The 27,734-nt window shown below is 35.4% G+C and overlaps 1 protein-coding gene across 1 annotated transcript; it reads left to right on the plus strand.

Moving 5' to 3' along the window:
* The first annotated feature begins 308 nt into the window (after positions 1 to 308).
* LOC126718137 (agamous-like MADS-box protein AGL27) lies at positions 309 to 26,598 on the plus strand. The gene is made up of 7 exons (XM_050420219.1): positions 309 to 657; positions 21,775 to 21,853; positions 23,112 to 23,188; positions 23,275 to 23,374; positions 24,466 to 24,507; positions 26,101 to 26,142; positions 26,272 to 26,598. Exons 1-7 carry the CDS (start codon positions 473 to 475, stop codon positions 26,386 to 26,388), a joined length of 642 nt encoding a protein of 213 aa, XP_050276176.1. The 5' UTR covers positions 309 to 472; the 3' UTR covers positions 26,389 to 26,598.
* The last annotated feature ends 1,136 nt before the right edge of the window (positions 26,599 to 27,734 follow it).

Consider the following 27,734-nt stretch of genomic DNA (forward strand, 5'->3'; position numbering starts at 1 on the left):
AGTCTCCACCAAGTTTCCTTTTTGGTTTATGATATTTTCTTTTTATGTTAAGTTTATCAAGACCATCTTTATCTGCTAGTACAGTACCAAACCAACCCAAAATAAGAAAAAAGAGGATTTACTATTCTAAGAAAAAAGATAAAGCTAGAATCCGTGGAAAACAGCCGCAATAGACACGGGTCAGTCAGACAGAGAATCATTTCAATTACACCACAGATTGACCGACTTTCACTTCTTTTCTTTTTATTTCTCTCTTTCTTCTTTCTACATGTATATCATCTCTCTCTCTCTCTCTCTCTCTCTCTCTCTGTGTGATAATAGAGAAAAGACAAAGAGACAAAAGAGTAAAAAAAAAAAGGCAAAGAGAAAATAAAAGAAAAGAAAAAACAAAGGGGAATATATAATAGTTAAGTGGGTGAGTAGAGATACTTAGGGTAGCGTGAAATTAATTAAGTAGCAAGAGAAATCGAGAATGGGGCGGAAGAAGGTGGTTCTGAAGCGAATTGAGGACAAGAGCAGTCGACAAGTGACTTTCTCGAAGAGGCGAAGTGGGTTAATCAAGAAGGCTCGAGAGCTCTCTGTTCTCTGCGACGTCGAGATTGCGCTCTGCGTCTTCTCCAGCCGCGGCAAGCTCTACGAATTCTCTAGTGGCAACAGGCAAGAGTTTTTCTTTACTTTTTTTTTTTTTTTTTTCCTTCTTGTTCTCATTTCTCAAATCCATTTCCATACACTATGATACTCTTTTTTAGGTTGAATTTACGGGCCGTAATGTTTATGCTTTGTGTTTAAAATTGCACTCATGATGAAGTATACGAAATTCAAACCCTAATTCTTCTTCTTCTTCTTCTTTTTTTATTATTATTTTTTTTTACTTTTTTATTTTATAAATAAGTATTTTTAACCCTAATTCCATATTTGTTGACACAAAAAATATATGAAAAAAATACAATTTTTATTTTTTTATATAAGATACCGAAAACTTAACTTCCGATCCTTATTCTCCACTCCACAAGAACATAATTTGTACTTTAAAAGTGCGGTAGTAAAAAAAAAAAAAAAAAAAAAAAATACTAGTTAAACTAACTTAATTTTTTTTTTTAGCATTTCATTTAGGTAATTAATATCAATTGGTTTGGGAGTTTTTCTGTCATTATTTCCGAGTTTCTCATATATATATATATATATATATGTCATAAATAATTTCTAAATTTCTCTAGATATATATGGTTTTTTATTAGAAGAAAAATTTCTCTAGATTTAGTGCTAATGTTAGTATACGCAGCTGAGAGTTATGTACAATATTGTGGTACTCCCAAAGCTTTAAACTGAGAGTCTCCTTTTTAAGTACTTTACTGGTATACTTTTATAGGTACTTTTTTGTTAATCTACTTTTATATATATATATATATATACTTCTTCAGTACATTTTTAATTGAATTGTTTTTGTAATTTTAATAATGTTTATAACGTGTGTAATTGTATAATCCTGTATTTTTATGGGTAATGTTAATAGATGTCTTTAAGAAAATTGTTAATAAATTATAATTAAAAAAATTAACATTAATTTTATAAAAAATATAAAAATCTGTCAAAAAAATTAATTGCTTTATCACTTATTCATAAAAAATGTTTCTAAAAATAATTTTTAATCTGGCTATTTGTTAACATTTTTTTTTTTTATTATAGAAAGTTAGAATTTTAGAATCCGATTAAGTGCATATAATATTATATTCATAACATCTTTCCAAAAATCCTCAAAAGGAAACAAAAGATCTCTCCGAAACTGGTGCCACCATTAGTTTATTTATTATTATTATTATTATATTAGCTGAATTGTTAGTTTAATTATTTATTTATTGCCATTATTATTATTATTATTATTATTATTTGGCTGAATAGTTCGTTTAATTATTTATTTATTGTTAAGTGCGTTATTTTTAGTTAAAAAATATCATGAAGTGTCCCTTAGTTGAGCTCTAATCCTTTTTTACACCGTTTAAAAAGTAATATTAAAGACACATTTTTATCAATCACAATTTATTATATGAATGAGTTATAACACAAATTGTGTTATTTTATATGCCTTTAGCATTGCTCTAACTTAAGTGGTAATAAGCGCTCATTTGTTAGTTAAGTACGACAGTAGTACCAGTAGTGGGTGGACATCCATCTCCATGGGATTAGGGTACACCATTATTAGTCATTTTCGTCTCAGTCTGTATCTGCATTCTGCAGACGGTGGTCCTGGTTCTCGTTTGTTGTGTTTCGTTTGTTGTGTCTCCGATCTTATTTGCCACATAATTTCCCCTACAGGCCTAGGCCTACTCTACACTTGTCTTTTGTTACATTTATGAAGCTAATCTAAACCCCCCCTCTCCCTCTCTCTCTCCCCCAAGTTTGTGACTTTCATAAACTCATAATGGTAAAAAACTGTTTTGTTGTAGACATTAGGGTTCAGCTGTTTAGTACCTTAGAAACATGAGAGGGTGGTTTATATCAAGTTAAGGGCACAGAATAATAACTTATCAAAAAAGAAAAGTGGCATAGAATAATAAGGAAATCTAAAGAAGACAGGTTGAGGTGGTGAAGCCAGATAGGATTGCCATTGTCGAAAATGTTTCATTAGATCAAGGCGCGTGGTAAAATATATATTACTAGTTGGCATTTAGATTCTACTGGAAACCAATAGTTTAATTCTCCTCTTTTTGGTCATGACTCATTGAATCTATGTGCATATGTAATTAGTGGCGGAGCTAGAAAAGCTTTTCAAGGGACCAAGCTAAAAAATATATATATATATATATATACACACACACATTCAATCTAAAGAATAACACATGCGCGCACACACGTATATATCTTATACATTAAGAATGTTTTTAATTTTGATTTAATATATGATATTTTCTTACGTAAATATAAATATTTATATGAAGTAAATATAAATATAAATATAACTGTTGGCATGCAATTTTGGTATTGGAGTGTGAGTGTATTCCCTTATCTCATCCCTCTTCCCTCATATATGTGTGTGTGTTTCTCAAATAAAAAAAGATACTTAGTGCTGTCGAGTCATCCCACATCGGTAAGATGTGATATTGAGAAGGGGTTTATCACTTGCTCCGCGATACTAACTGTTGGCATGCAAGTTTAGGTGTTGGCGTGTAAATGTATTCCCTTATCTCATCCCCCTTCCCCCATATATGTGTGTGTTTCTCAAAAAAAAAAAAAAAAAAAGGTAAATCTCTATATCTTTATGAAAAAAGAAGAAGTCTTGACATGTCTAAAAATATACAAGTTTTTTTTTTTTTTTGAGAAAAAAAAAAAATTATTAAATTATATATGGTATACATTAAATATACTTGATTCAATGAAATATGTATGATATAAGAGTGATTAAAGGGAACAAAAATGCATTAGTCAACTATATAAATACATTACATATGTTTAGTAAAGTAAAAAATCTAAGGGGGCCTTAATTTAAATTTATATCCAAAATTACATTGTTGTTGTTATTATTATTATTATAAGAATAAATGTAGTAAATCATTTTTGAACTTAAAAATACTCAGCCTAATAAAAATTAGTCCATACATTCAATATTTCAAATAGTATTATAGAAGTATTGTGCTAATTATAAAGAGAGAAAAAAAAAGTCTTCATTTATTTTTCAATGTGGGACTTAATACTTCTTATTAATACTTCTTCCTTATTTATAGAGGAAGAATCATAGTACCTTATTCCATTAATTCAATACGTGATTTGCAATACTTTTAAATATATATTCATTTTTTCAATGTGGGACTTACATATTATTTTATTATTAATATTCTATTATTTATGACATTATTACGATTCAACCTTTGGTAGAATCATTTTTTGACCTTAAAATCTTGAACCTTAAAATAAATATTGTTAGCCTTTCTTGACCTAATTTTGTAGGCTTGCAATAACCAAAAGTGATCAAACTCAAAATTAGGGTCACTCACCCACCACCAACCTAATTTAGCAACACTTACAACAACCAAATGTGATGTGACTCAAAATAAGGCCATTCATCCACCATTTTTTTTTTTTTTTGATAAGTAATAAAGATATATATTCAAGAAATTACCTCATGCAAAAAAACATAAGGCAGAGAGAAAAGTTCAACGGGAAAGAGAAAGAAAAAAGAAAAAAGAAAGGAAAGGAAACTAATTACACAGGAGAGAGTTAAGGAACAAAGGAAGGGAATCACTAGAGGTGAGTCTCCAAGCCCTAGACCAGTCAAACAGAAGGCCACTGAAAGAGGCCAATAACTGGTCATCCAAACTTTCCATGTCCTCAAACGTCCTCCTATTTCGCTCCCTCCAAAGACACCACATCAAGCATAAAGGAACTAAGTTCCAAATGCTAGACACATGCTTTCCAGGCCAATTCCACCAACCAAATAGGGTATCCGCAACCGATCTTGGCAAGACCCAAGAAATCCCAAAAGATCTAAACACCAAACTCCACAACCGATAAGTCTTACCACAATGAAGTAACAAATGATCCACCGTCTCCCCATTACAACGGCACATGATACACCAGTCAACAAAAACCATCCTTCTACCCGTCAAATTGTCTCTCGTAAGGATCCTATCCCATATAGCAGTCCACACAAAGAAGGAAACACGCCGAGGAGCCTTAACCTTCCAAACACCTTTCCAAGGAAAAATAATGGGCAAGGGGCTTCTCAACTTATTGTAAAACGAATGGATATCAAAATCCCTATTCTTTGTCAACTTCCATCGACAAGAAGGAAAAGCATCGGCCTTAATGTGATCACTGTTATAGCACTTCTATAAAAGAGGGCACACCAAAGCAAAGTGCTACAAACAAGCTCTACGGTTACCCACCAAAGTAATCGATTGTAGCCACTACCACAAGAGATGCCATTAATGCATCTAACAATGAGACACATTAGCTCACAGTGGAACAATATCAATAACTTCTCTCTCTTCTCAACATGAACCTCACCTAGGCCATTGCCAATCTCACAAGGAATTCCAATTTTTCACTTTAGGTTATAGATATTGACACTTTTATTATGTCTTCCTGTGTTAATTACTTGCCTCTTGTTCTTTTTGTTTCTAATGATAGACATGTACGTCTACATAATGGGGAATTTTCATCTATTTCTCTCTTTGGGATTGTCACTCTCTCAGATAAAATACAACTTATTAATATCATGTGAGTCCCGGATTTTATGTTTTAAACTTTTATTTGTTAGCAACACTTATTAAAATATATATATATATATATATATATATATTTGTTAGCAAACTCGCACATTGTTTAATGAACATTACATTATTTATCAACATACTTGCGTTGAGATATCCCAACAAAATGGTTTTGCTAAAGGTAAACATTGCCACATCCTCTAGGTAACTTGTGCCCTTCGCATCCAAGATCACTTACCACTCAAATTTTGATGGGATTGTGTCTTTATTGCTGTTCACTTAATCAGTTGATTGTCCACTCCTCTTCTTTAAGGCAAATCTCCACATGAACTTCTTAAATCTAAACGGTCATATGCACACCTTTGTGTCTTTGGATGTTTATGTAAGGGTCAAAATTTGTCATCTCACAAACACAAATTCTCTCATATAACTATCAAAGGGGTTTTTCTTGGATATCCTTTTGCTCAATTTGGGTATGGAGTTTACGATCTCAATAGATGTATTGTCTTCATTAGTATTGATGTCACATTCCTTACGACTATTTTTCCACCACAAGAGCTTGTTTCACTCCAAGATAAGATGATTTCAATCTTCTTAAAACTTATATCAAGCAAGAATGTCAACCCTAGAGAGAAACCGATCAGCTTCAAGTGGGAGTGTAAGATTAAAAAAAATCATTCCAATGGAGCCATGATGCAGATTGGTCAAGGGAGAAGAAAATATTTTAATATTTTATGTTGTTTTCTCTTTCTTAGTGGAATTAGGATTTATTTTCTTTTACAAGTTCAATTAAAATCATTTTCCTAGTTGAATTAGGATTTTAATTGTTTTTCTTTTCCTAGTTAAATTGTTTTTCTTTTCTCAAGTAGAAGTAAGTTTATTATTTCTTTTCCTAAAAGGAGTAAGAGATTCTATTCCTATAAATACTCTTTATAGAGAGGTGGATTATTGTTATGTTTTGATTAATAAAAGTTTGTTAGAGAGGTTTTCTCTACTATTTTGCCTATTAGCCTAATGTTCTTGTAGAATTTAGGTTTCATAGAAGAGTTGTAGTAATTGTGTGATACAGATTCTCCTTCTACACGCCTATGCTGCATCAGTTGGTATCAAAGCAAGGCTAGGTTCCTACCATGGCATGGAAAGGATCACGTGGGGGAAGACCTGTTGCCATAGATGATGTATATGAACGCGATGAGGTTGCACGTGATGCACAATTAGAAGCATTCTTTCAATGAAGAGAGGAGTGGTTTAATGCGCTTTCAAAGCAGCTCACTACCTTAGCTGTTGGAAATCAACCTCAAAACTGCCATCCAAATCCATGTTATGTGGAGGAGGAGGAGGAGGAGGAGGATCTCGACATCGAGGAGGAGGAATGCAATATCGAAGAGGATGATGAATACATTGACAGAGTTTGTGCAATGGATTGGGATTCTCCACCAATTTATGATGATTATCCTAATGAAAATAAAGTCATATACATACGAGGTGAGCCCATAACCCACATTGTTGATGAGTAAGAGATTCTATTCCTATAAATACTTTTTATAGAGAGGTGGATTATTGTTATGTGTTGATTAATAAAAGTTTGTGAGAGAGGTTTTCTCTTCTATTTTTCCTATTAGCCTAATGTTCTTGTAGAACTTAGGTTTTGTGGAAGAGTTGTAGTAATTGTGTGTTATAGATTTTGCTTCTACACGCCTACGCTGTATCAGTTGGTATCAGAGTAAGGCTAGGTTCCTACTATAGCATGGAAAGGATCACGTGGGGGAAGACCTGTTGCCATAGATGATATATATGAACGCGATGAGGTTGCACGTGATGCACAATTAGAAGCATTCTTTCAATGAAGAGAGGAGTGGTTTAATGTGCTTTCAAAGCAGCTCACTGCCTTAGCTGTTGGAAATCAACCTCAAAACTGCCATCCAAATCCATATTATGTGGAGGAGGAGGAGGAGAATCTCGACATCGAGGAGGAGGATTGCAATATCGAAGAGGATGATGAATACATTGACAGAGTTTGTGCAATGGATTGGGATTCTCCACCAATTTATGATGATTATCCTAATGAAAATAAAGTCATATACATACAAGGTGAGCTCATAACCCATATTGTTGATGAGTAAGAGATTCTATTCCTATAAATACTTTTTATAGAGGTAGATTATTGTTATGTGTTGATTAATAAAAGTTTGTTAGAGAGGTTTTCTCTTCTATTTTGCCTATTAGCTTAATGTTCTTGTAGAACTTAGGTTTTGTGGAAGAGTTGTAGTAATTGTGTGTTATAGATTTTGCTTCTACACGCCTACGCTGTATTAGTTGGTATCAGAGTAAGGCTAGGTTCCTACCATGGCACGGAGAGGATCACGTGGGGGAAAACCTGTTGCCTTAGATGACGTGTATGAACGCGATGAGGTTGCACATGATGCGCAATTAGAGACATTCTTTCAATGAATGGAGGAGTGGTTTAATGCGCTTTCAAAGCAACTCACCGCCTTAGCCGTTGGAAATCAACCTCAAAACTGCCATCCAAATCCATGTTATGTGGAGGAAGAGGAAGAGGAGGATCTCGACATCGAGGAGGAGGACTACAATATACAGAGTTTGTGTAGTGGATTGGGATTCTCCACCAATTTATGATGATTATCCTGATAAAAATAAAGTCATATACATACGAAGTGAGCCCAAAACCCACATTGTTGATGAGTAAGAGATTTTATTCCTATAAATACTTTTTATAGAGAGGTGGATTATTGTCATGTGTTGATTAATAAAAGTTTGTTAGAGAGGTTTTCTCTTCTATTTTGCCTACTAGCCTAATGTTCTTGTAGAACTTAGGTTTCGTGGAAGAGTTTTAGTAATTGTGTGTTACAGATTCTGCTTTTACACGCCTACGCTGCATCAGTTGGTATCAGAGCAAGGTTAGGTTCCTACCATGGCACGGAAAGGATCGCGTGGGGGAAGACCTGTTGCCTTAGATGACATCTATGAACGTGATGAGATTGCACGCGATACGCAATAGAGGCATTCTTTCAATGAACAGAGGAGTTAAACATGTGGAGGAGGAAAAGGAGGAGGAGGAGGAGGATCTCGACATCGAGAAGGAAGACTGCAATATCAAAGAGGATGATGAATACATTGACAGAGATTGTGCAGTAGATTGGGATTCTTTACCAATTTATGATGATTATCTTGATGAAAATAAAGTCATATACATATAAGGTGAGCCCATAACCCACATTGTTGATGAGACTTTATATGTTCAAGCACAAGAGGTTACTGATTTTATTGATTACAATCATACATTAGTACAATTAGTTTGTTCAGCAGTAGATGAGTTCTCTATTGATGAACGAAGTTTCAATCTACTAAAGCTTGAACTTGAAACATTAAATACTATGATTTCATTGGGGTTGATGAGCTTCTCTCAAATTGGGTTTGATGAGATAGACCATAATATTGAGGATGAGATGAAAAAACTGTTTGCACATAGAAGGAGGAAGGAGAAGCCCTTGGTTTCATACAATTCAAGTAGATGGGAATTTCAAAGGTTGTCTACAACCTGAAGAATTCCTAGATTGGATTGTTGTGGTTGAAGAGATTTTGGAGTTTAAGGAGGTGCCACAAGACAAGAGAGATTATTTGGTGGCTACCAAATTCAAAGGATGTGCAGCATCATGGTGGCAACAATTAAAGCAAGGCCGCATTTGCCAAGGTAAATCTAAAATCAATACTTGAGAAAAATTGTTGAAACATATGCGTGCTGCATTCTTGCCCCATAATTATATGCGTACATTATATCAACAGCTACACAATTTTAGACAAGGTACACAATCTATAGATTATACTCCGTGAGTTTTATCAACTTGTAGCTAGAGTTGACCTTGCAAATTCGGAAGATCAATTAGTTTCATGTTATATTGGGGGCATGAGGTAACAATTTTAAGATACTTAGAATTTCCTTGATTCGATTTTTGTATCTGAAGCTCATAAGAGAGCCTTGCATTTAGCGAAGACGATGAATAGGACTAATATGGTTTCAAATAGTGGTGGTAGCTAACTACCCCCAGTAGCTCCTCCTCATGATGCAACTACACAATCTACACAAGGAAAAGACCAAGTTAATCAAGCTAATCCATAAACCAACCGCACTGCAACTAGTAGTTCTGCCCCTCGATGTTTCAAGTGTGGTGAAGCAGGGCATAGAATGGCTAATTGCAAGAAGGGTGGCCGGTATGGTAAGGGTTTATTTATTGAGAGTGAAGAATGTACTGATGATCATTTAAATACCTTTGAGCAAGAAGTTGTTTATGATGCCGAAGAGGAAGTGGAAGAGGAGTATGTGCAAGGAGATGATGGCCCTTTTTTAGTTATGAGAAGGGCATGTTTCACATCTTGCAAATTTGAAGGTGAGGATTGGCTCCAAAGAAATATCTTTCAAAATACATGTACTATTGGGGGCAAGGTATGTAGACTTGTCATGGATTCTGGAAGCTGTGAGAATGTGGTATTAGAAGAGGCTGTTCGAAAACTGGGATTAACAACAAAGAAGCTCCCTAACCCTTACAAACTATCTTGGCTCAAAAAGGGTAATGAGGTAACTATATCTAAATGTTGTTTGATATCATTTTCTATTGGGATAAAATATAAGGATAATGCATGGTGTGATGCGGTAGTTATGGATGCATGTCATCTTCTTTTAGGTAGACCATGGCAATATGAAAGGAGGATTCAACATGATGGTAGAAAGAATACATACAGTTTCATGTTTGGTATGTGATACCCACCTACTCATGGTGATATCTACTAGTATGTGACACAGATTAGGGTTATTTAATTATTAATTGGTGGTTTTTTTTTTTTAAGTAATTATTGATTGGTAGGTTATACAAGCACTTAGTGTGTTTGAACCCATGACCTCACCCTTCACCAATTTATGAGAGGAAATGACTCTTAAGCTAGAGCTCATTCAAAGCATAGGGTTTTTGTTTTTATTTTTGTAAGGAGATTGAACCTAAGCCAACTTCAGGAGAGGGTAAGAATCTCTTAGCTAAAAGGGCATTTGTTAAAGAGATTTTAATTGAACTTGTAAAAGCAAATAAATCCTAATTCCACTAGGAGAGAGAAAACAACATAAAATATTAAAATATTTTCTTCTCCCTTAACTAATCTATATCAAGCAGCCATCAAACGCCATAAGGTGCACCTAGTGGTAGAGCGTTTGACTCAAACTGAAGGGACGAACTACCATGAAACCTTTGCTCCAATTTCCAATTTAGTCATTGTCAAGTGTGTTTTGGTTGTCACCATTAAAAACTGGACCTTGCATCAACTTGATGTCGACAATGCCTTCTTACATGGAAAACCTCTATAAAAATGTTTACATGAACCCCCTACTAGGTGTTCGCACTCAAGGGGATCACATGGTATGCCACCTTCAAAGTCCTTATATGGCCTCAAACAAGACTTACAAAATTGGTTTGAGAAATTTTCTTCAATTCTTCGCCTTGTAGGGTTCAACAGCCTCATTGCGACTATTCCTTGTTCACAACTATAAACTTGATGTCTACAATGCCTTCTTACATGGAAACCTCTATGAAAAAGTTTACATGAACCCCTACTGGGTGTTTGCACTCAAGGGGATCACATGTTATACCACCTTTAAAAGTCCTTATATGGCCTCAAACAAGACTAATGGAATTGGTTTGAGAAATTTTCTTCTGTTCTTCGCCTTGTAGGGTTCAATAGCCTTATTACGACTATTCCTTGTTCACAATTGTCGAAAGTTCTTTCATTACAATTGTGTTAGTTTATGTTGATGATATCATATTACCATTAATCACACTCATGCCATTAGTTCTTGAAGGCTTTTCTACATATTTGTTTTCACATTAAAGACCTTGACCCCTTAAAATAATTAATTGGCATTGAAGTTGCTTGCTCTAAACATGAGTTTTTGCATATATGAACTTTACTTTCGGCTAATGCATTCTATTGTCTTCCAAATCCTCCACCCATCTTGCAACCTATTATGATTCTAATTGTGTTGCTTATTGAACTACTCACTGATCTGTTACTAGCTATAGTATTTTCCTTCCTAACAACCCCATTTCTTGGAAGAGCAAAAAGCAAACTACTGTCTCTCGCTATTGTCTTCCTTATCCTCCACCCATCTTGCAACCTATTAGAGCATTAGCATCCAGGATTCTAAAAAATATCTCATTTTACCATCTCAAAAGCTACTTTATCTATTATACAATACCACTTTACAACACACCCAACATCCCAAACTCTATTTTTTTTCCACTTTATTTAAATATTCTTTTTTTTAAAACTATCTTCTCTCTCTCTCTCTCTCTCTCTCTCTCTCTCTCTCTCTCTTCCTTTCTTTCTCCCTCTTCCTTAAAGCAACCAACCAACCAACCAACCATAACAACACATGACCCACTACCACTCACATCCTAGCAAACCCTCCCGCCAGCAACTGCCACCACAACCACAAACACAAACACAAACCATGCCAACTACCAAAACCCATTAAAAAAACCACCAAACAAACACAACACACTGCCACCACCACTCACATCCTAGAAAACCCACCAACCTCCGACCAGAAACTGGCACCATGAACCCACATTAGCCACCACCACACCACCACCAAGAGAAAAAAAAAAAAAAACACATAACACCCAAGCTCATAAACCTCCACAACCATAACCACAACTACAACAGCCAATCAACCACAATAGCCAATCAACCACCACCATCAATCACCCACCCCCACCACCTTGGTAACCCTCCACCACCACCATGAACCTAACAACAAAAATCCACTGCCACAACAGCAAACCTCACTGAAACCCACCACGGCAACCCCCCACCTCCACCACCATGAACCCATAGATGACCCATGACAAAGACCCACCCCAGCACCACCACCTTAAAAAAATCCATCTCAAAATCCAAATCCAAAAGATGACCCACAAAAAAAAAAAAAATCAAGTTAAAATCCAAACAAAAGAAACCCACAAAATCCGAATCCAATCCGAATCCAAAAGACAAAAACTCATCCCAAAATCAAACCCATGGCAAATTCCAACCCAAACCCCATCAAAACCCACCCACCTCTGCCATGACCCACCCAATCTCACAATGCCGTGACCTTGCAGAAAAAACACCACTGTGACCTCGCCACATCAATCTCCACCACAACCAGGCCACCACTGCACATTGATCTCAACACCACGACCCACACGCCCCACCATGATCTTATGCAAAACGGCCCAACCTAGTTCTGATAGCAAGTTTTGAATGCGAGAGAGAGAGAGAGAGAGTGAAAATTGAAGGAAAGAGAGAGAATTGGAGAAGTGAGACGCGGAGAGAAACAAAGTAGGAGATAGAGAGTGGGACATGGAAAGAGAATAAAAGAGAGAATAAATTAATTAAAAATTATACAACCTGCTACAGTAAGGTTGTAGAAGTAGAACCTTACTGTAGTGTGATTGTAAAAAATTTTAGCACTACCATTCCAAATAATGCCCACTTTTTATGGGTTGATGCTATAAATTTGCAATTTGGGGGTTTTACAACCCCCAATGTTGATGCTCTTATGATTCTAATTGTAGTGCTTGTTGAATTACTCACTGATCTGGTACTAGCTATTGTGTTTTCCTTCATAACAACCCTATCACTTGGAAAAGCTACGGCAAACTACTATCTCTTGCTTCTTTGTCAGACCACGCCATGACCTCCATCAAATATAAACTCATTTGGCTTTTATGGCTTCTTAGGCACCTTAGCATCATTCACAGTGACACTATGAGACTTTACTATGACAATAAAGTAGCACTCAAAAGAGTCTTAGTTTTAGATCTGGACAAAAGAGTCTCTCTGTTTCTACAATCTTCTCTGTAATTCAAGCTTGGATTCTTCATTTTAATGCAATTCTACCTCAGTTCTTAGTTAGTTTATCTTGATTTCCATTATTTAGTATTAGATTAGAGATTTGGTCCTCTTTTCCTAATTGATTTTATTATTTGAACCCTAGATTTCCTTGTGATCCTTTTTTTTTTTTTTTTTTTTTTTTTTTCTCTCCATTCAAGATCCTAGAATTCAGATTTAGGTTCCTTGTGCAGATTAGATCTGTATTGTGATGCTATTACTGAAGCAAATTATCATAGACTTTATCAATTTGTGTTGTTGCTACTGTTTACAATTTTTTTTGGTGGAAGAATCTGAAGCTTCTAATGACCCAATGAAGGAGAGGAAGGAAATGGGGAGTAAGGGGAAATCAACTAACATTTCTTACATAACAAACCTATTTATATTATCTAACTACTAGGAAATAAACTAACTAATAGTTATAGCTAGGCTAGCTGTCATCACCATAAGTCAATGTTGAAATTAAAGACAACACATGGCAGATTTGAGAAGTCAAAACAAGTGGCTGGTTGTCTGCCCTAAGAGGTCAGAAAGGGTGGTTGGCTATTTGGCTTAAGAGAAAAAGGTGGCTGGCCTAAGAGTAAAGGGTGGTTACATCATACTCTCCTCTATAAAGGAAACTTGCCCAAGCTTCAAATGCTTCACATTGAAGACATTAGACATATTCAAACGAGTGGGTAGTTGGATTGTGTAGGCATTGTCATTGATTTTAGTCAACACTTTGCATAGACCCACTTTCCTTGCTCCCAATTTGTAATAGGGGCCATGAGGACACCTTTCCTTAGTCAAAATCAACCATATGAGGTCCCCTTCCTTGAAAATTGGGGAATGTTCAATTCTCTCCTTGATTTGTGCATGGATAGATTGCATAAACTTTATCATTTTTGTTGTTCTTACACTCTCCTTAGAAACTGGAAATGGAGCCAAATCTGACACCCACAAAGGTTTATTCCCACACACAACTTGAAAATGAGATGTTTTAATAGTCCGATTAAGAGAAGAGTTGTATGAAAATTCAACCAAGGGAATGATACTTTCCCAATTCTTTGGACTTTCACCAATCAAGCATCTCAAAAGATTCCCAAGACTTTGGTTGACAATTCAATTTGTCCACCTATTTGAGGGTGGAAAGAAGTACTAAAGTTCAATTTGGTCCCTATCTTATGCCATAGAATTCGCAAAAAATAATTAAGAAGTTTAGCATCCCTGTTAGATACAATAGAGAGGTTTACACCATGAAACATATAGACTTCTTTGAATAATAAAACAACCACATTGGAAGCATCTGAAGTTATCTTGCATGGGATAAGGCGAGCCATCTTAGAGAAACACTCACTACCACCATGATTAAATCATTCTTTCGTTGTGTAGGTGGAAGGTCAAGAACAAAATATATACTAATACATTCCCATGGTTTGTTAGGTGCTAGAAGAGGATAAGACAGACATGCATTAGCAGTTGTACTCTTTCCCCTTTGAAAAACTTGGCACCTTTGAACATGCAGGTCAACATCTTTAGTCATTCCTGGCCAAAAGTAGTCTTGTTGAAGGAATTCTAGGGTCTTCGACTTGCCAAAATGCCCCAAATTATATTGTTCAATAATCATCAACTCCCATAGAGAACATTTAGGCACACATAACTTCAACACTTTGAAAAGAAATCCATCCTTTAACTAGAATGTCCCTGCTGTAAATGCTAATATAAATTACCAAAATGTGGGTTATCTTGGTAATTCTCCTTGGCCACAACCTTAACTTACATTTCCACCAGGAGATTAGTCCTACTCAACCTATTAACCACTTTGTTGAGAATTCCCAACTGATGTTTCAAAGAGAAAGTGAATTGTTACAAAAAAAACTTACCAACTTAGCTTGTCTTTTGTTTACATTAGATTGACTATTGAGATATTTCAAACCCTCGTGGTCGATGTGTAACATTAACTCTTTATAGTAACTCCAATGCTTGATGGCTTGAACAATAGCATAAAATTGCTTGTCAAAGGTAGAATACCTAAGTTTTGCCTCATTCAATTTCTCACGAAAGAAAGCTATGGGCTGCCCTTTTTTGCTCAGGACACCACCAATTCTCACTCCAGATGCATCACAATTAAGCTCAAATATCTTGTCAAACTTGGGCAAGGCAAAGGATAGGAACTTCGATTAACTTCCTCTTTAGAAGTTGAAAACTTTCTTGAGCTTCATCAGTCCAAACAAAGGACTTTTGTTTTGAGACAATTAGTGGGATGTGCTGCAAGTGTGCTGAAATTGCTAATAAACCTTCTATAGAAGGTAGCAAGGCCATAGAAACTTCTCACCTCATGTACAATAGAAGGTGTAGACCAGTTAACAATTGCCTTAACCTTATTTTCATCCATGAACACTCTTTTGGAAGACACAACATACCCCAAAACACTACTTGATCCATCCCAAAGTTACATTTCTTTCTGTTATCATTTAACTTTTCTCTCCTCAAGACGTCAAGCATGAGCTGTAAATGCACCAAGCGATCCTCCAAACAGAGATTATACACCAAAATATCATCAAAATACACCACAACTCAAACCCCCAATAATGGTTGCAACATTTGTGTCATCACCCTCACTAAAGTGCTAGTTGCATTTATCAAACCAAATGGCATAACAAGCCATTCAAATAAACAATAATGCATTTTGAAGGCCATCTTCCATTCATTTCTCTAGCGAATTCTAATTTGATGATACCCACTTTACAAATCAATCTTGGAAAACACCTTTGAAGTCAAGCAATCTAGCATGTCATCCAATCTAGGAATTGTAAAGCATACTTGATTATGATTTTGTTGATAGCTCTACTGTCCACAAACACCCTCCAAGAACAATCCTTCTTAGGATTCAAGAGAGCAAATACCGCACAATGGCTAATACTGTCCCTGATGTAGGATTTATCAAGAAGCTCTTGAACTTGTTTTAGCAACTCTTCCTTTTCCTTTGAAGCCATACAATATGCTGTTTTGTTTGGAAGGGCTGCTCTCAGTACAAAATCAATGGTATGCTGAATTTCTCGCATAGAAGGCAAGTTGAAAGGTAACTCAAGGGGGAAAAATCACCATATTTCTCTAATAACTCACCGACAACACTAGGAACAATAGTTCTAGCCAATATGTTGACTGCTGCAATTAATGCCAAAATGTAGCCATTATCTTGAATTTCTTGAATGAAGCTTTTAGAAATAAGTAAAGAAGTTGTAGAGGGTTAGCAAAGTAAATTGTTGATTATCTTTGCTTAAGGTATAGGTGTTTTTCATTTCATCATGCATTGTTTGACAATCATATTACAAACTCTTCCTCCAATGTTGCAAGTTGTATAAAAAATATTGGTTCTCAACCAATCTTCTTCGGAATTGAGTTTGAGCTAGATGAGTCTTCCTCATCACAAGTGTCAAGTCCCTTCTTCTTCACAATCACCACAAACCTCCTCATTTGAAGGTTGATAAAAAATGGGTTCTCCATCTAAATGTTCAAGCTATTTTACTTCCTCTAACATAAGAGTCTTCTTCCTACAATTCAAATATTGATGCCTTAGCTCTCCACACTTGAAACATATGAAAGTACCCACTACCCCCACCAACAGTGGCTATTTGGGACTATTTAGGGACTGTAATAGCAGGCTTAGGGCCTATTGCTTGTTGTCCAACCTTATATTGGTTAGAAATACCCTGACCAGACCTGGAACCCCACTGTCTAGACCTCAAAGCAGGCCTAGGTTTTTGTTTCTCCACCAATAAAGCCCAGTTGTACACTTCCAACACGTTCCATAATGATTGAAGGCTAAGGACATCTTGGATGGATGGCTTTGATCCACTCAAGTACCTTGCAACCATTTCTTCATCACTTTCATTTAATCTACCCTTACTACAACGCCTTCGTATACTCCCCTACACTACCTTCTTGCTTAAGGTTGTGTAGGTCTTTGTAGAGTGCTTAAGCGTAGTTGAAAGGAAGAAATTGCTCTCGAGGCTTTTTCTTCATCTTTTCCTAACTCATCTTGACTTTACCATTTTATAGGCGAGAAATTTGCAATTGTTTCCACCAAGCGAAAGCTCTCCCCTAAAGGCGAATAGTGACTAGCTTCACTTTATTTTCATCCATAACTTCATAATAATCAAACACCCTCTCAACGGTGTTAAGCCGATCTATAAAGTCTTTCAGTTCGAGACTCCCTTGAAACTCCGGAATTTCAACTTTGAAGTTGTAGTCAAGCCTTGGCTCATTTCTTTCCATATAAGGCCTGCCCCTTGGAGGAACTCCAAAAGGGTTCTCAAAATGAGATTGAGATTATTCAGATTCATTAATAGCCTTATGAGGATGCTGTAAACGCTACACCACATCCATAAGTGACGCAACTTGTATCCTTAACTCTACAATCTCATCTCTTCTCTCCATATTTTTATTTTGTCCACCATTCCTCCCCATCAGTGGGTTGGCTTCAACTACTTCCCAAACATCCAGTGGATGTCTCCTTACTTTTCTTATTTGGGCCATTAAAATCTTCACAATCTTCAAAAAATTGCAAATAGCAGTAGCAACAGCACCACAAGTTGATCAAATATGTTATAATTTGCAACAACAGCTGCAGCAGCACAATACATATTTGATTTGCACAGGTTACCTAGATGTGAATTATAATGTCTTTTAAAAAAAAAAAAAAACACTAGGAAATCTAGGGCTCAAATAATCAAATCAGTGAGGGAAAAGAGAACATGACCTATGCTCTAATACCAAATGATGGGAAATCAAGATCAAATAACTAAGAACTAAAATAAATTGCATTAGAATGAAGAATCTGAGCTGGAATTACAAAGAAAACTGGGTAAACACAGAGAAAGTCATCTGTCCAAATCTGAAACTACAATAAAATTACATCAAAAACTAATTTTTCTCTTACATAACAAGCGTATTTATAATCTCTAACTACTAGGAAATAAACTAACTAATTCTTATTAAACAAAAACTATTATTAATAAATTGCTATCAAGTTATTTTCTGTCATCTGCTGGATTTGAGAGCATTTACTTGTGGATTCAAAGATCGCCATATGACTTTTGAAGGTTTGCATTTATCTAGAACTATATTTAGTCTTTTTAAGCTTTCCATTTCATGTCAATCGGTATCAAAGTTTTTTGGCAACTTAGCATCCCGATATTGCATAAGGCTATGGCGAAAGCAACCAACCTATTGACGAAAAGCATGGGGTACAAGTCCTCAAAAAGGCAAGCTAGCAGTGAGAGATTGACCCATGGTCTATACGAGATGTGTGACATGGTCATCAATATGGGTTTGAATGCCAAACAAGATTGTGAAGATGATGGACATATGATTATCAAAGACTATGCTTGTGACCAACCTATCATACAAAGAACATTTCATAGATTGGATCCTTGCTCTTGAAGCTTATTCATTATGCAAAGATACCAAAAGATTTTAAGGTACAACTTGAATCAAGCAAAAGCTTGAGAGTGGTACTACAAATTAGTGGAATGATATAGAGTATTTCATAATGAGAAGAGGCAAGATTGGCATCGATAAGATCATAAGAATGAAAAGGATTATTGTAAATTTTTCTTTCCTCGAGATAACAATGAAATATTATTTTAAGCACCAAACATTAAATTTTAAACATTGAGAAATTGGAAGATAAAAAACTTGGAAGTAGAAGTTGCACAAGCCAAAGATGAAGTAGAATAATGAGTTAACAAGAAATTGAAGATAGTTTTTTGGGAAAAATTCTTGAGGCTAGAAAAGAAAATATGGAGTGATAAAGAAATGGTCATTTGAAAAAATTCCAAGAGTCATTCATCAGCTGGTCAATGATAGTCAATGGTTGGTTTGTAAAGAGAAATGAAGCAAAAAGAGAGAAATTACAAATATATGATTTTTGTAGTGTGGCTTTTATTTATAATTGTCTATGGAGTATGTAACATTGAAGAAAACCTTTTTCTATTCTTTAAAAGTGGAAAATGTTTTTCACTCTATTGGGCTTATTTTCTGTTAACCACGAAAAAATGTTTTTCATTGGCTTATGTTTTTCCGGAAAATGAAATGGTTTTTGGAAAACATTTTTCGCTAAAATAAACAAAGTGTTTTTCCTGAATATATTGAGAATCAAGAGACTTAAATTTAGGTGCCATTACAAAAATTAAAGGTTGTAATCAAAGCTGAAATCTAGAATAGATATGAAGTCAGAAAACCTAATAGATTCAACCCATATGTTTTATACCCTTTGTAACATGAGTTAAAAATATAATTTTTCTTTGAGCTAAGTTTAGATGTTGAACTTAAGTTTCGGAGAGAAGCATGATTTTTCATGGTCTCTAAAGGTATTAGCTTTTGTTAGGTTATAGAATTTGCAAACTTCATGTGACAAACCATGCATCGTAGGGGATTGTAACATGGTCTCTCTTTTCTCTATTTCTAGTTGAGTCAATCGAATCATTCAAATCAAATAAACCCAAAGATTTATACCCAAATACCCATTGATGTTTTGTTGCTTACTTTGATTTGAAGTTTGTTGTTTGTTATTTTCTGTGTTACTGTCTCATTATTGATTGTAGCCCAAGCCCGGTCACTTGATGGTTTTGACCTACTCAACTAATGACCTGAAAAAACCCGATTTCGACTGACCACTCAATTGACAACAAATGATAGGGTTGAGTGACGGTTCAACCCCAAACCCAACTAGACCCAACTCGTGGACTGCCCTAGAAAGGATAGCGAGAAAGATTGTTGGTATTTTTTTTATTTTTTGAAATAGATTGATGCTACTTGGCACCTTGTGAAAGGTAAGGAAAGAAATAATAGGGAAAGCTTAATCCTACATGGTTCATTAGAACGTCCCCATGAAACTTCTTATAGGGTTACTATGTATCTTGATTAATGCTTCTCAATTCCACGAGAAAGAATATAGGAACTTCTTATGAGTCAATGAGTGGATCTATAGGTTCATCGATAACTTTAGTGGCTTTCCTATTCAATTAATGTGGAATATGTCTCAAGTAAGAGTTAGTAATATTTTGGAGGAATATGTCTTAAAGTAACTTCAGAAAAATGTCAGATTTGTGGGACAGTTAGCCACCCTAGTAATAATTTACAAAGTTCCTTAAAAGTAGGGGAAAATGGGTTATGTTACTAGAGCAATTTCTAAGCCTAACACTAATGATCCCACTGATGATAGATGAGATTTTGAAAACTCCCTGATAATGTCATGGCTATTGGATTCAATGGAACTTGAAATTAGTTGTGACCTACTATTGCAAATTCCCAAGGAGATTTGAGAAGCTATTACTAAAACTTATGCTCAATATGAAAATCTAGCGCATGTATGTGATTTGAAGTGCTGCTTTCACGAGGTCAAATAGGATGGTTGACCTTTTGACAAAAATTTCAAGGCACTCTGTAACTTGCGGCAAGACTTCGACTATTATCAGAATTTTCAGTCTGGATGTGCTACTAACACTACAACGTTCAAGAAAATGATTGAACAATAGTGTGTACTTGAGTTCTTAACTGAATTAAATCATGAATATGATCCTATTCAAATACAGTTGTTGGGAAAGGAGAATCTTCCTCCTCTTCAGGTTCAAGAGGTCTTTGCCTATATTTACAGAGAAGAAAGCCCAAGGGTATCATGCTCCATAATTGTTTTCAGGAGCAATTTGTGTTGGTCACTTCCTTTTCTAGGGATATTAAAGGACTCCATGACGATATTTCTATTACTAATGAAAAGGACATGCTATTTAATCACTACAACAGAGACACACAAGAGAGTGTGATTGTAAACTCAGAGGTCACCTTACCATAGTAGCCTTGTAAGGGAAACCAAAGGCATACCCAAATATATCATAGGCGGAGAACCCACCATTCAAGAAAACACCACCATTTGTTCTTCCACATCTCCAACCTCCCCCATTGAAACCATTGCACTCTTATTCAGATTTATCTTCAATATTGAGACAGCTTTGGAAAGAAAGAGTATGGCTCATATATGTGGAAGGCATCAAAAATAAAAAAGTGTCATTTGCAAAAAGTAGGTGAGACATTAGCAACACTTCAGAGGAGTCTTCACGCACTCTAAATCTATCCAATAAACCTTACTCTATGGCTCTAGAAAGCAAATGACTAAGAATCCAAAACCTTTCAAGCAACCAATTTCTAGTACCATGTTGAAGGATCATCAGTACTAAATTTTTAGAATTTTTCAAAAATTGCTTGGCTATTAGAATCTTTATACGCAAGTTTGCATGGTCCTCGAACTTCTATTTATTGGCCTTCCCAATGTTTGACTGTTTAAACTATATTGGATGCTTTTCATTCTTTTGTGTAATTTTGACCGTCACATTAAATCCTGTGTAAGTGTTCCAATTTATGCAAGTTAACCATAGAACTGTTAACATTAAACACAGTCATCAAAAATCTGATTATAAATAAACACTAGTATAGTTTAACATACTTTAGACATTATGATCTCTGATACCTTTTGTGTCTCGCTCATAGTTTGTCTTTATTGTTGAGTGTTATGATTAAACTAACTAGTTCTATAATAGTATGGGTGCACCACTTCTACTGACAGGTTTATGTAACTTATTTTTATTTTCAGCTTGTCCAAGATCCTCGACCGTTATCAGAGTCGCTTTCAGGTGGAAATGAAGGAATCCAAAGGTCTTAATGACATAGAGGTAAGCAGTTTAACCTTTTCCATCTATCTCAAAGTCAAACACGCACTCCCTTCCTTATCATTTTTCTTCATTAGGTAACTCAAAATGTCTACTAATAAGATCTGAAAACTTTATTTCCCTATTTCCAATTAGGGCTTCAACTGCACGTGAAGTAAACCATAATACTAGGACCATTGGATTCAAAATTTGATAAGTACAAAAGTAATTTATGCATTTAAGTGATAGAGTTGGGTATGTATATCTAGTAGAAATGTCTAATTAGTAAGTAGAAAAAGAAAAATAATAGTAGAAATTCAAAATTCGAAATTCGAAATTTGATTAATAGATTTTTTTTTAGAGAGGTTTATCTCGTCTTTCTCTGATGGAATCCATATTTCTCCTTGTGGATTCAAGGATTATTATCGTGAGACAAACTTGTTCTATTTCTTATGGCTTTCAGTTTGTGTCATTACTGCAAGTAGATGGATTTCGTTGTCCTATAGAAATGATCAATAACCATGTACTTTCTAAAAGCTACCTTATGCAGGATTTAAAGATACAAAAGGGGCCCTTTTTGTACTTTCTCCCCTTTTGTTTTTCCAGATCCTTGTCCTTGTAAATGCTGACCCAATTCATATTTGGGTGACGTCCTTCTGCATTCGTAGTATTTCAACTTGTTTATCATCATTGTAAAGGGAGTATGGCACTAAAGGTCTCATTTTATTTTAACTACTCATTTAGGGTGCCTGTAAGATCAAGCATGGACTAATAGTTTTAGACTAGAACACAAGAGATTGATGCCAATGACTAACATTTATCTCTTATTAGATTGATTCTACTAACTTGCATTCGGTGTTTGAACCTCCATTCAATGAGGAACAGCTTAGTAATATCTAGCTTTGGAAGTCTACAAATTTCTGTGACTTCATCAAGAACAGCTCTGGCACGATAATGGTATCAGTGATCATGAATTTTCTCAAGGGGAGAAATTAAAAGTAATTTCTGTGACTGCATACAGTAACTAGGTGTGGGTTCTTCTTTTACCCTGTATCTTCAGTCTGATACAGATGTGTACAATAATCTCTCTCCCCAAATGCCCCCTTCAACAAACCAACACCCCCCCCCAGCGCCCCCCCCCCCCCCCCCCCCCCCTCCCGGGGACACCCCTTTAATAAAAAAAATTTGATTGACCCAAGACCTCCTTATTATAGAGGACAGGTAGCACTTTTCTGCAAGGATTCTGTATCTGATATATCATAGTCAACTTTCTTGTCAACAGAAAAACCACTTGGAGGATGCAAGTCTAGAGGATGTGAGTCTACCATCACATGCAGAGCTACTAGAAATGGTTCAAAGGTAATTACTAACTCTTCTTTCCTTGTTTTTGCACTTCCTAAAAGGCATTATAGTTGATTGATTGAAATAAAAATTTGCATCAATAGTCAGCTCGAAGGGCCAAATGTTGAGCAGTTGAGTGTGACTGACCTTGTGAAACTAGAGAGACAATTCAATGCTGCACTTTCACAAACCAGATCCAGGAAGGTCAGTTTTATGTCTTTTGTCAATGAGATTATAAAGTATAAACTGATACTTTTTGTAAGCCTTAAATATTGCATCCAACCCAACTTTGTTTTAAATGCTGAATGCTGCCACACCATAAAACTCATTAATGTCTAGGTTTATCACTCTTGTCATCTTGTTCCATCTTAAGAGTAGTCATACCATAAGATTTTCAACCGTCTAGATGACAAATTTTTGTTTTGAAGGGTGACTAATACTTCTAAAATCTTATCTTGCATCTGTGTCTCGCTTCAGCCTAGAATGTCAAATGCCAGATGCCATGTTTGTGTGCTCAAGTGTGTAATGGCTTTCTAACCATATGGTTCATGAAGAAAATGCAAGGAACTATACAAAATTTACCAGCACATCCGGTTGTAGTCTTATATCCAAAAAACTTCCTTAATCATGAACAAGTTCATAAATATACTCTCCAAAGACAAGCGGGTATAGGAAGTTAAGTTGCCAAGATCTATGTAGTTCTAAATATCATTGAACACATAATTTGCTGAAACAACTTCTGTGACCAGCCAAAAAATAGAAACAGCTTCCATGATTACGTGAAAACAGAGTATTTTATGGAATTCTATGTGACAATTTCCTCATTAACTTATTCTTTGTAGTCTAGCCAAGTCTTAGACTTTAATGCTGTTGGTAACATTTCTTAGGCTTCTTCTACTATCTAATTAATGGTTGAAACATAAGAGATGTGTGTTGGATATCCTTACTATGGGGCTTATTGAAGTTCTTACTTAAGGGACATTTTTTGCTTGTTCTTCTTCCTCTCTTAACATCGATAAATCCAGTAGAAATATAAATTTTCAAATAGAGCATCAGGGAATCTGCATTTAATGCTAACAAAGGGATCCTGATTTTACTTAACTAAGACATAACTTACTAAACTATGTCCTAATGAACTATAGCTAAACATCTGTAGGGACAATTATACAGAACTTTGTATTGGCCTATTGGGTGCTCCATTCCGCCTGCATAAGAAATGCTATTCTGTTACAGTGACTTAATATTCCAGCTCTAAAAGTTATATATCTATGCCTAATTATTTTTTTATTTTTCAGACACAGCTGATGTTGGAGTCCATAATGAGCCTTCATGAAAAGGTATGCAATTAACACTGTTCCTTTGGTATCTTTTTTTTTTTTTTTTTTTTTGAGAAACCTCTGGTATCTTACTTGGAAGACCTTGTTCCTTAATGTCAATTACTCAACTTGAAATTGGGATCTGTGCCTTGAAAGTTTAGTCTGATGTCGTCAGTTAAAATCCCTTTATTAGCTGATTTGTCATAAGACATTTATTGCAACAGCAGGAGTGAATTTCATCTTTTACATAAAACTTTCATCAGTGCATCATATCTATCTAAACCTGCATTTACTACCTCCTAAATCAGCAAGGTTTGAACAATGTCTCCTAAGGACAGGTGCATGTTGTGAAGATCTATAAAATAAATTATTACCACTTGATATAGATTTGCTCATCATCCAGTTGTTTCCCTTCATGCCATACTTTGAAATTTCCCTCTGCTCGTGCTTTAACACCTTGAAGTCACCTGCACCATCTGTTGTCTCCTTTAAGAATTCATGATTCTTACAATATATTAGTGTAAAAGACCTAAATACTAGATAGAGCTCTTTATTGAATTGTCCTCTCAATGCTCCTCAACTTTTTATTATTCTTGAACTCATAATGATCAAACAAAAATCTAGGTTTTCTAATGTATTCCAATAATTCAAATATATGCAATTAACAATTGCTGTCGTAGATCATCCAGTTTACTTGCTGAGTCTACTTTGGTTCATGTTGTAGTTACCAATTTGAGAATCTAGTTCAAACTCATGCATACTCTCTGACCTGGTGGTTCGGCCCTAAGTCAGATCAAAGGATGAATTTGAAAAATCTTAAGATTATCACCTTGAGGGACCATAACTGGTTCAACTTTCCGCTGTGGGTTCAATCATGTTTGGGGACATGGTTAGCAATTGTAGCATGTCTAGATGCTCATCGCATTTAGTTGCAGTATGGAGACAATTTTTACAAAAGAAAACATATAGGAATCTATTTCCGGCTACCTTCCTCAAAGGCGGGTATGGACCTCTTCTGAACTCAGTATGATATTCTTTGGAAGTTTAACTTTTCACACACAGATTTGAATCCTTGTGTCTGAAACCTCCTACAGAGTTAATTTACAACTTTGGGTGGTAAGGTGATCTAGGTTGGGTAATGGAAGCTGAACTGTTTGTTAAAGGATCTAACCATGCCTAGTCCTTTGGATCATGCTTACCAACTTTCATATGGGGATTTCAATATGCAACCTAAGAAATTAATAGAACATCTAGAAGAGGCAGCATTAAGTTATAAATTTAATATGAAGAAAGAAATGAACTGCTATAAATATCTGTAAGGAATAGCAGATAAAGCCCTTGTATTTAGAAATGTAACCAACTACATTAAAGAGCTACTGCAAAAAGAGATGAAAATTAGGGTCCGTTCCTTGGTGTATTTGCTGAAATGCTAGAACTGATAACTAAAATCAAGGTAAAGAAAATTGAAAAAGTAAAAGCAAGGCATAGTTCAGTTTCTAATGTCAATTATCTGTATGTAACTCTGTATTTTTATGTACAAATTGCAGCGTAAAAAGGTAGGATTAATTTTAAATGCATTTGCAATGGCCAATTCCTTTTTGCTATGATGAACAGGAAAGGATGCTGAGAGAAGAAAAGAAGCTATTACAGAGGAAGGTAGAAGCATAGATAAAAAATAAAAAAAAGAAAGCCCACATTCTTGAACAATTTGTTTAAAGAGTTTATTAGTGGCAACATAATGAAGGGAACTAAATCATCATTGGAATAATTGCTTGTTACTTACAGATCAGAGCGACGCAGGATACTAAAGACAGAACTGAGGTGGTGCTGGGGTTAATTAAACATTCAAATAATCAGTTGGCCCATCCACCGCAACTGGAAACACTTAGTTTGCTTCCATAGCAGGTTGGGAGATGGCACAGTCTTTGTGCTTGAAAGGTGCTTCACATTAGCTGTGGGATATGCTGACACTTATCAGTCCCTTTTAAATATTTGAGTGAATGCATGTTATATATAACCTACCATGTATGTATAAGATTACTTCTGAAGTGGTATCCTTTGCTCTTCTTAATTCTACAGTGGTATCTATTAATTCTTAGCTGTGTTCTGTTATTGATTGAGTAATCCATACTCTGAATTCTGGTTGTTCATTATGCCAATTAAATGATAGGTAGTGTTGTTGTGCAAAACAATATTCAGTTTTGGAGGACATTAGTAGCATATACTAATTGTTCTATCATCATGATTGTCTGACTAATCAACCCTTCTAGTTTTATCTGGGCTCTGAATATATCATGCACAAACCATTTTATTACATTTTTCATTTTTTCATATGTGAGGGATTCCATCAATTGCAAGTATTAAGGAATGATGGTTATATCTTTGTGTTATGACAAATTATTTCTGGGAAGTTTTACTCATTTGAAAACTATTGACTGCATAAAGAAGCCGGTCGAGATTTTTCCATTGCATGGGTCAAAAAAAGGGCTTTGATTGTTTTAATTCACATCCAATAGTGTTTACATTCTTTCACATCATGTACACACTCTTTCATATCATGTGTACAATGTGTGCATGTAGTGTAAAAGTATCCAAGAATGTGAAACAACAGTTAGCCGTCAAAAAATGCTTTGCTTCTAGATTTTTACATCTTTAAAAAGACAACCCAGAACAAGTTAGTATTTTAAAACTCCTACAAAAAGGGTTTCAAAGGTATGATGAATAGATATGATGGAGTTACTCCAAAGGAAAATGCAATATGACAAAGCTTGAACTAAATAGAAAATGAATATTGAAACCAAATGAAAGAGAGGTAGAGAGTGAAGGAACCTAACCGTTTTTGGCAGGAAAATTCAGCATCAGATGGTTGCAACATCTCACGTGCCAAGTTTTGCAAACCCAGTTCTCCGTCGTTCAAAGCTGACGAGAACAAAAATAAAATGAAATTCTTCTACGGGGGGAGAAAGGTAATTTTGAAGAAAAAAGTTGCATGTATATTTTATATGCCATCTACAATGGAGTATCTAGAATTCAATTAACGGTGTATTTGGGGGGTTGGAAGGAGAGTAAAGAGGGTGAAGGGTACCACTTTCAGTAAAAAAAAACAGAGGGTGAAGGGTGAAAGGGAGAAGGAGAGGGAGATGGAAGGGTTTTGGCTGTTTCAAAAATGAGAAATGCTCTGTTCAAAAAAAAAAAAAAAAAAAAAAAAAATTTGAAAAATGTGATGTCAACACTTTCGTAACAAATCT

Source organism: Quercus robur, chromosome 3, assembly GCF_932294415.1.
Source record: "Quercus robur chromosome 3, dhQueRobu3.1, whole genome shotgun sequence".
In the NCBI taxonomy this organism is placed as follows: domain Eukaryota; kingdom Viridiplantae; phylum Streptophyta; class Magnoliopsida; order Fagales; family Fagaceae; genus Quercus; species Quercus robur.

Excerpts from the sequence above, each read along its gene's own strand:
- LOC126718137 (XM_050420219.1), top strand. The coding sequence starts at position 473 with ATGGGGCGGAAGAAGGTGGTTCTGAAGCGAATTGAGGACAAGAGCAGT. Across the intron at positions 23,189-23,274 it reads CTACTAGAAATGGTTCAAAG|TCAGCTCGAAGGGCCAAATG; the intron begins GTAATTACTAAC and ends TTGCATCAATAG. Across the intron at positions 23,375-24,465 it reads CACAAACCAGATCCAGGAAG|ACACAGCTGATGTTGGAGTC; the intron begins GTCAGTTTTATG and ends TTTATTTTTCAG.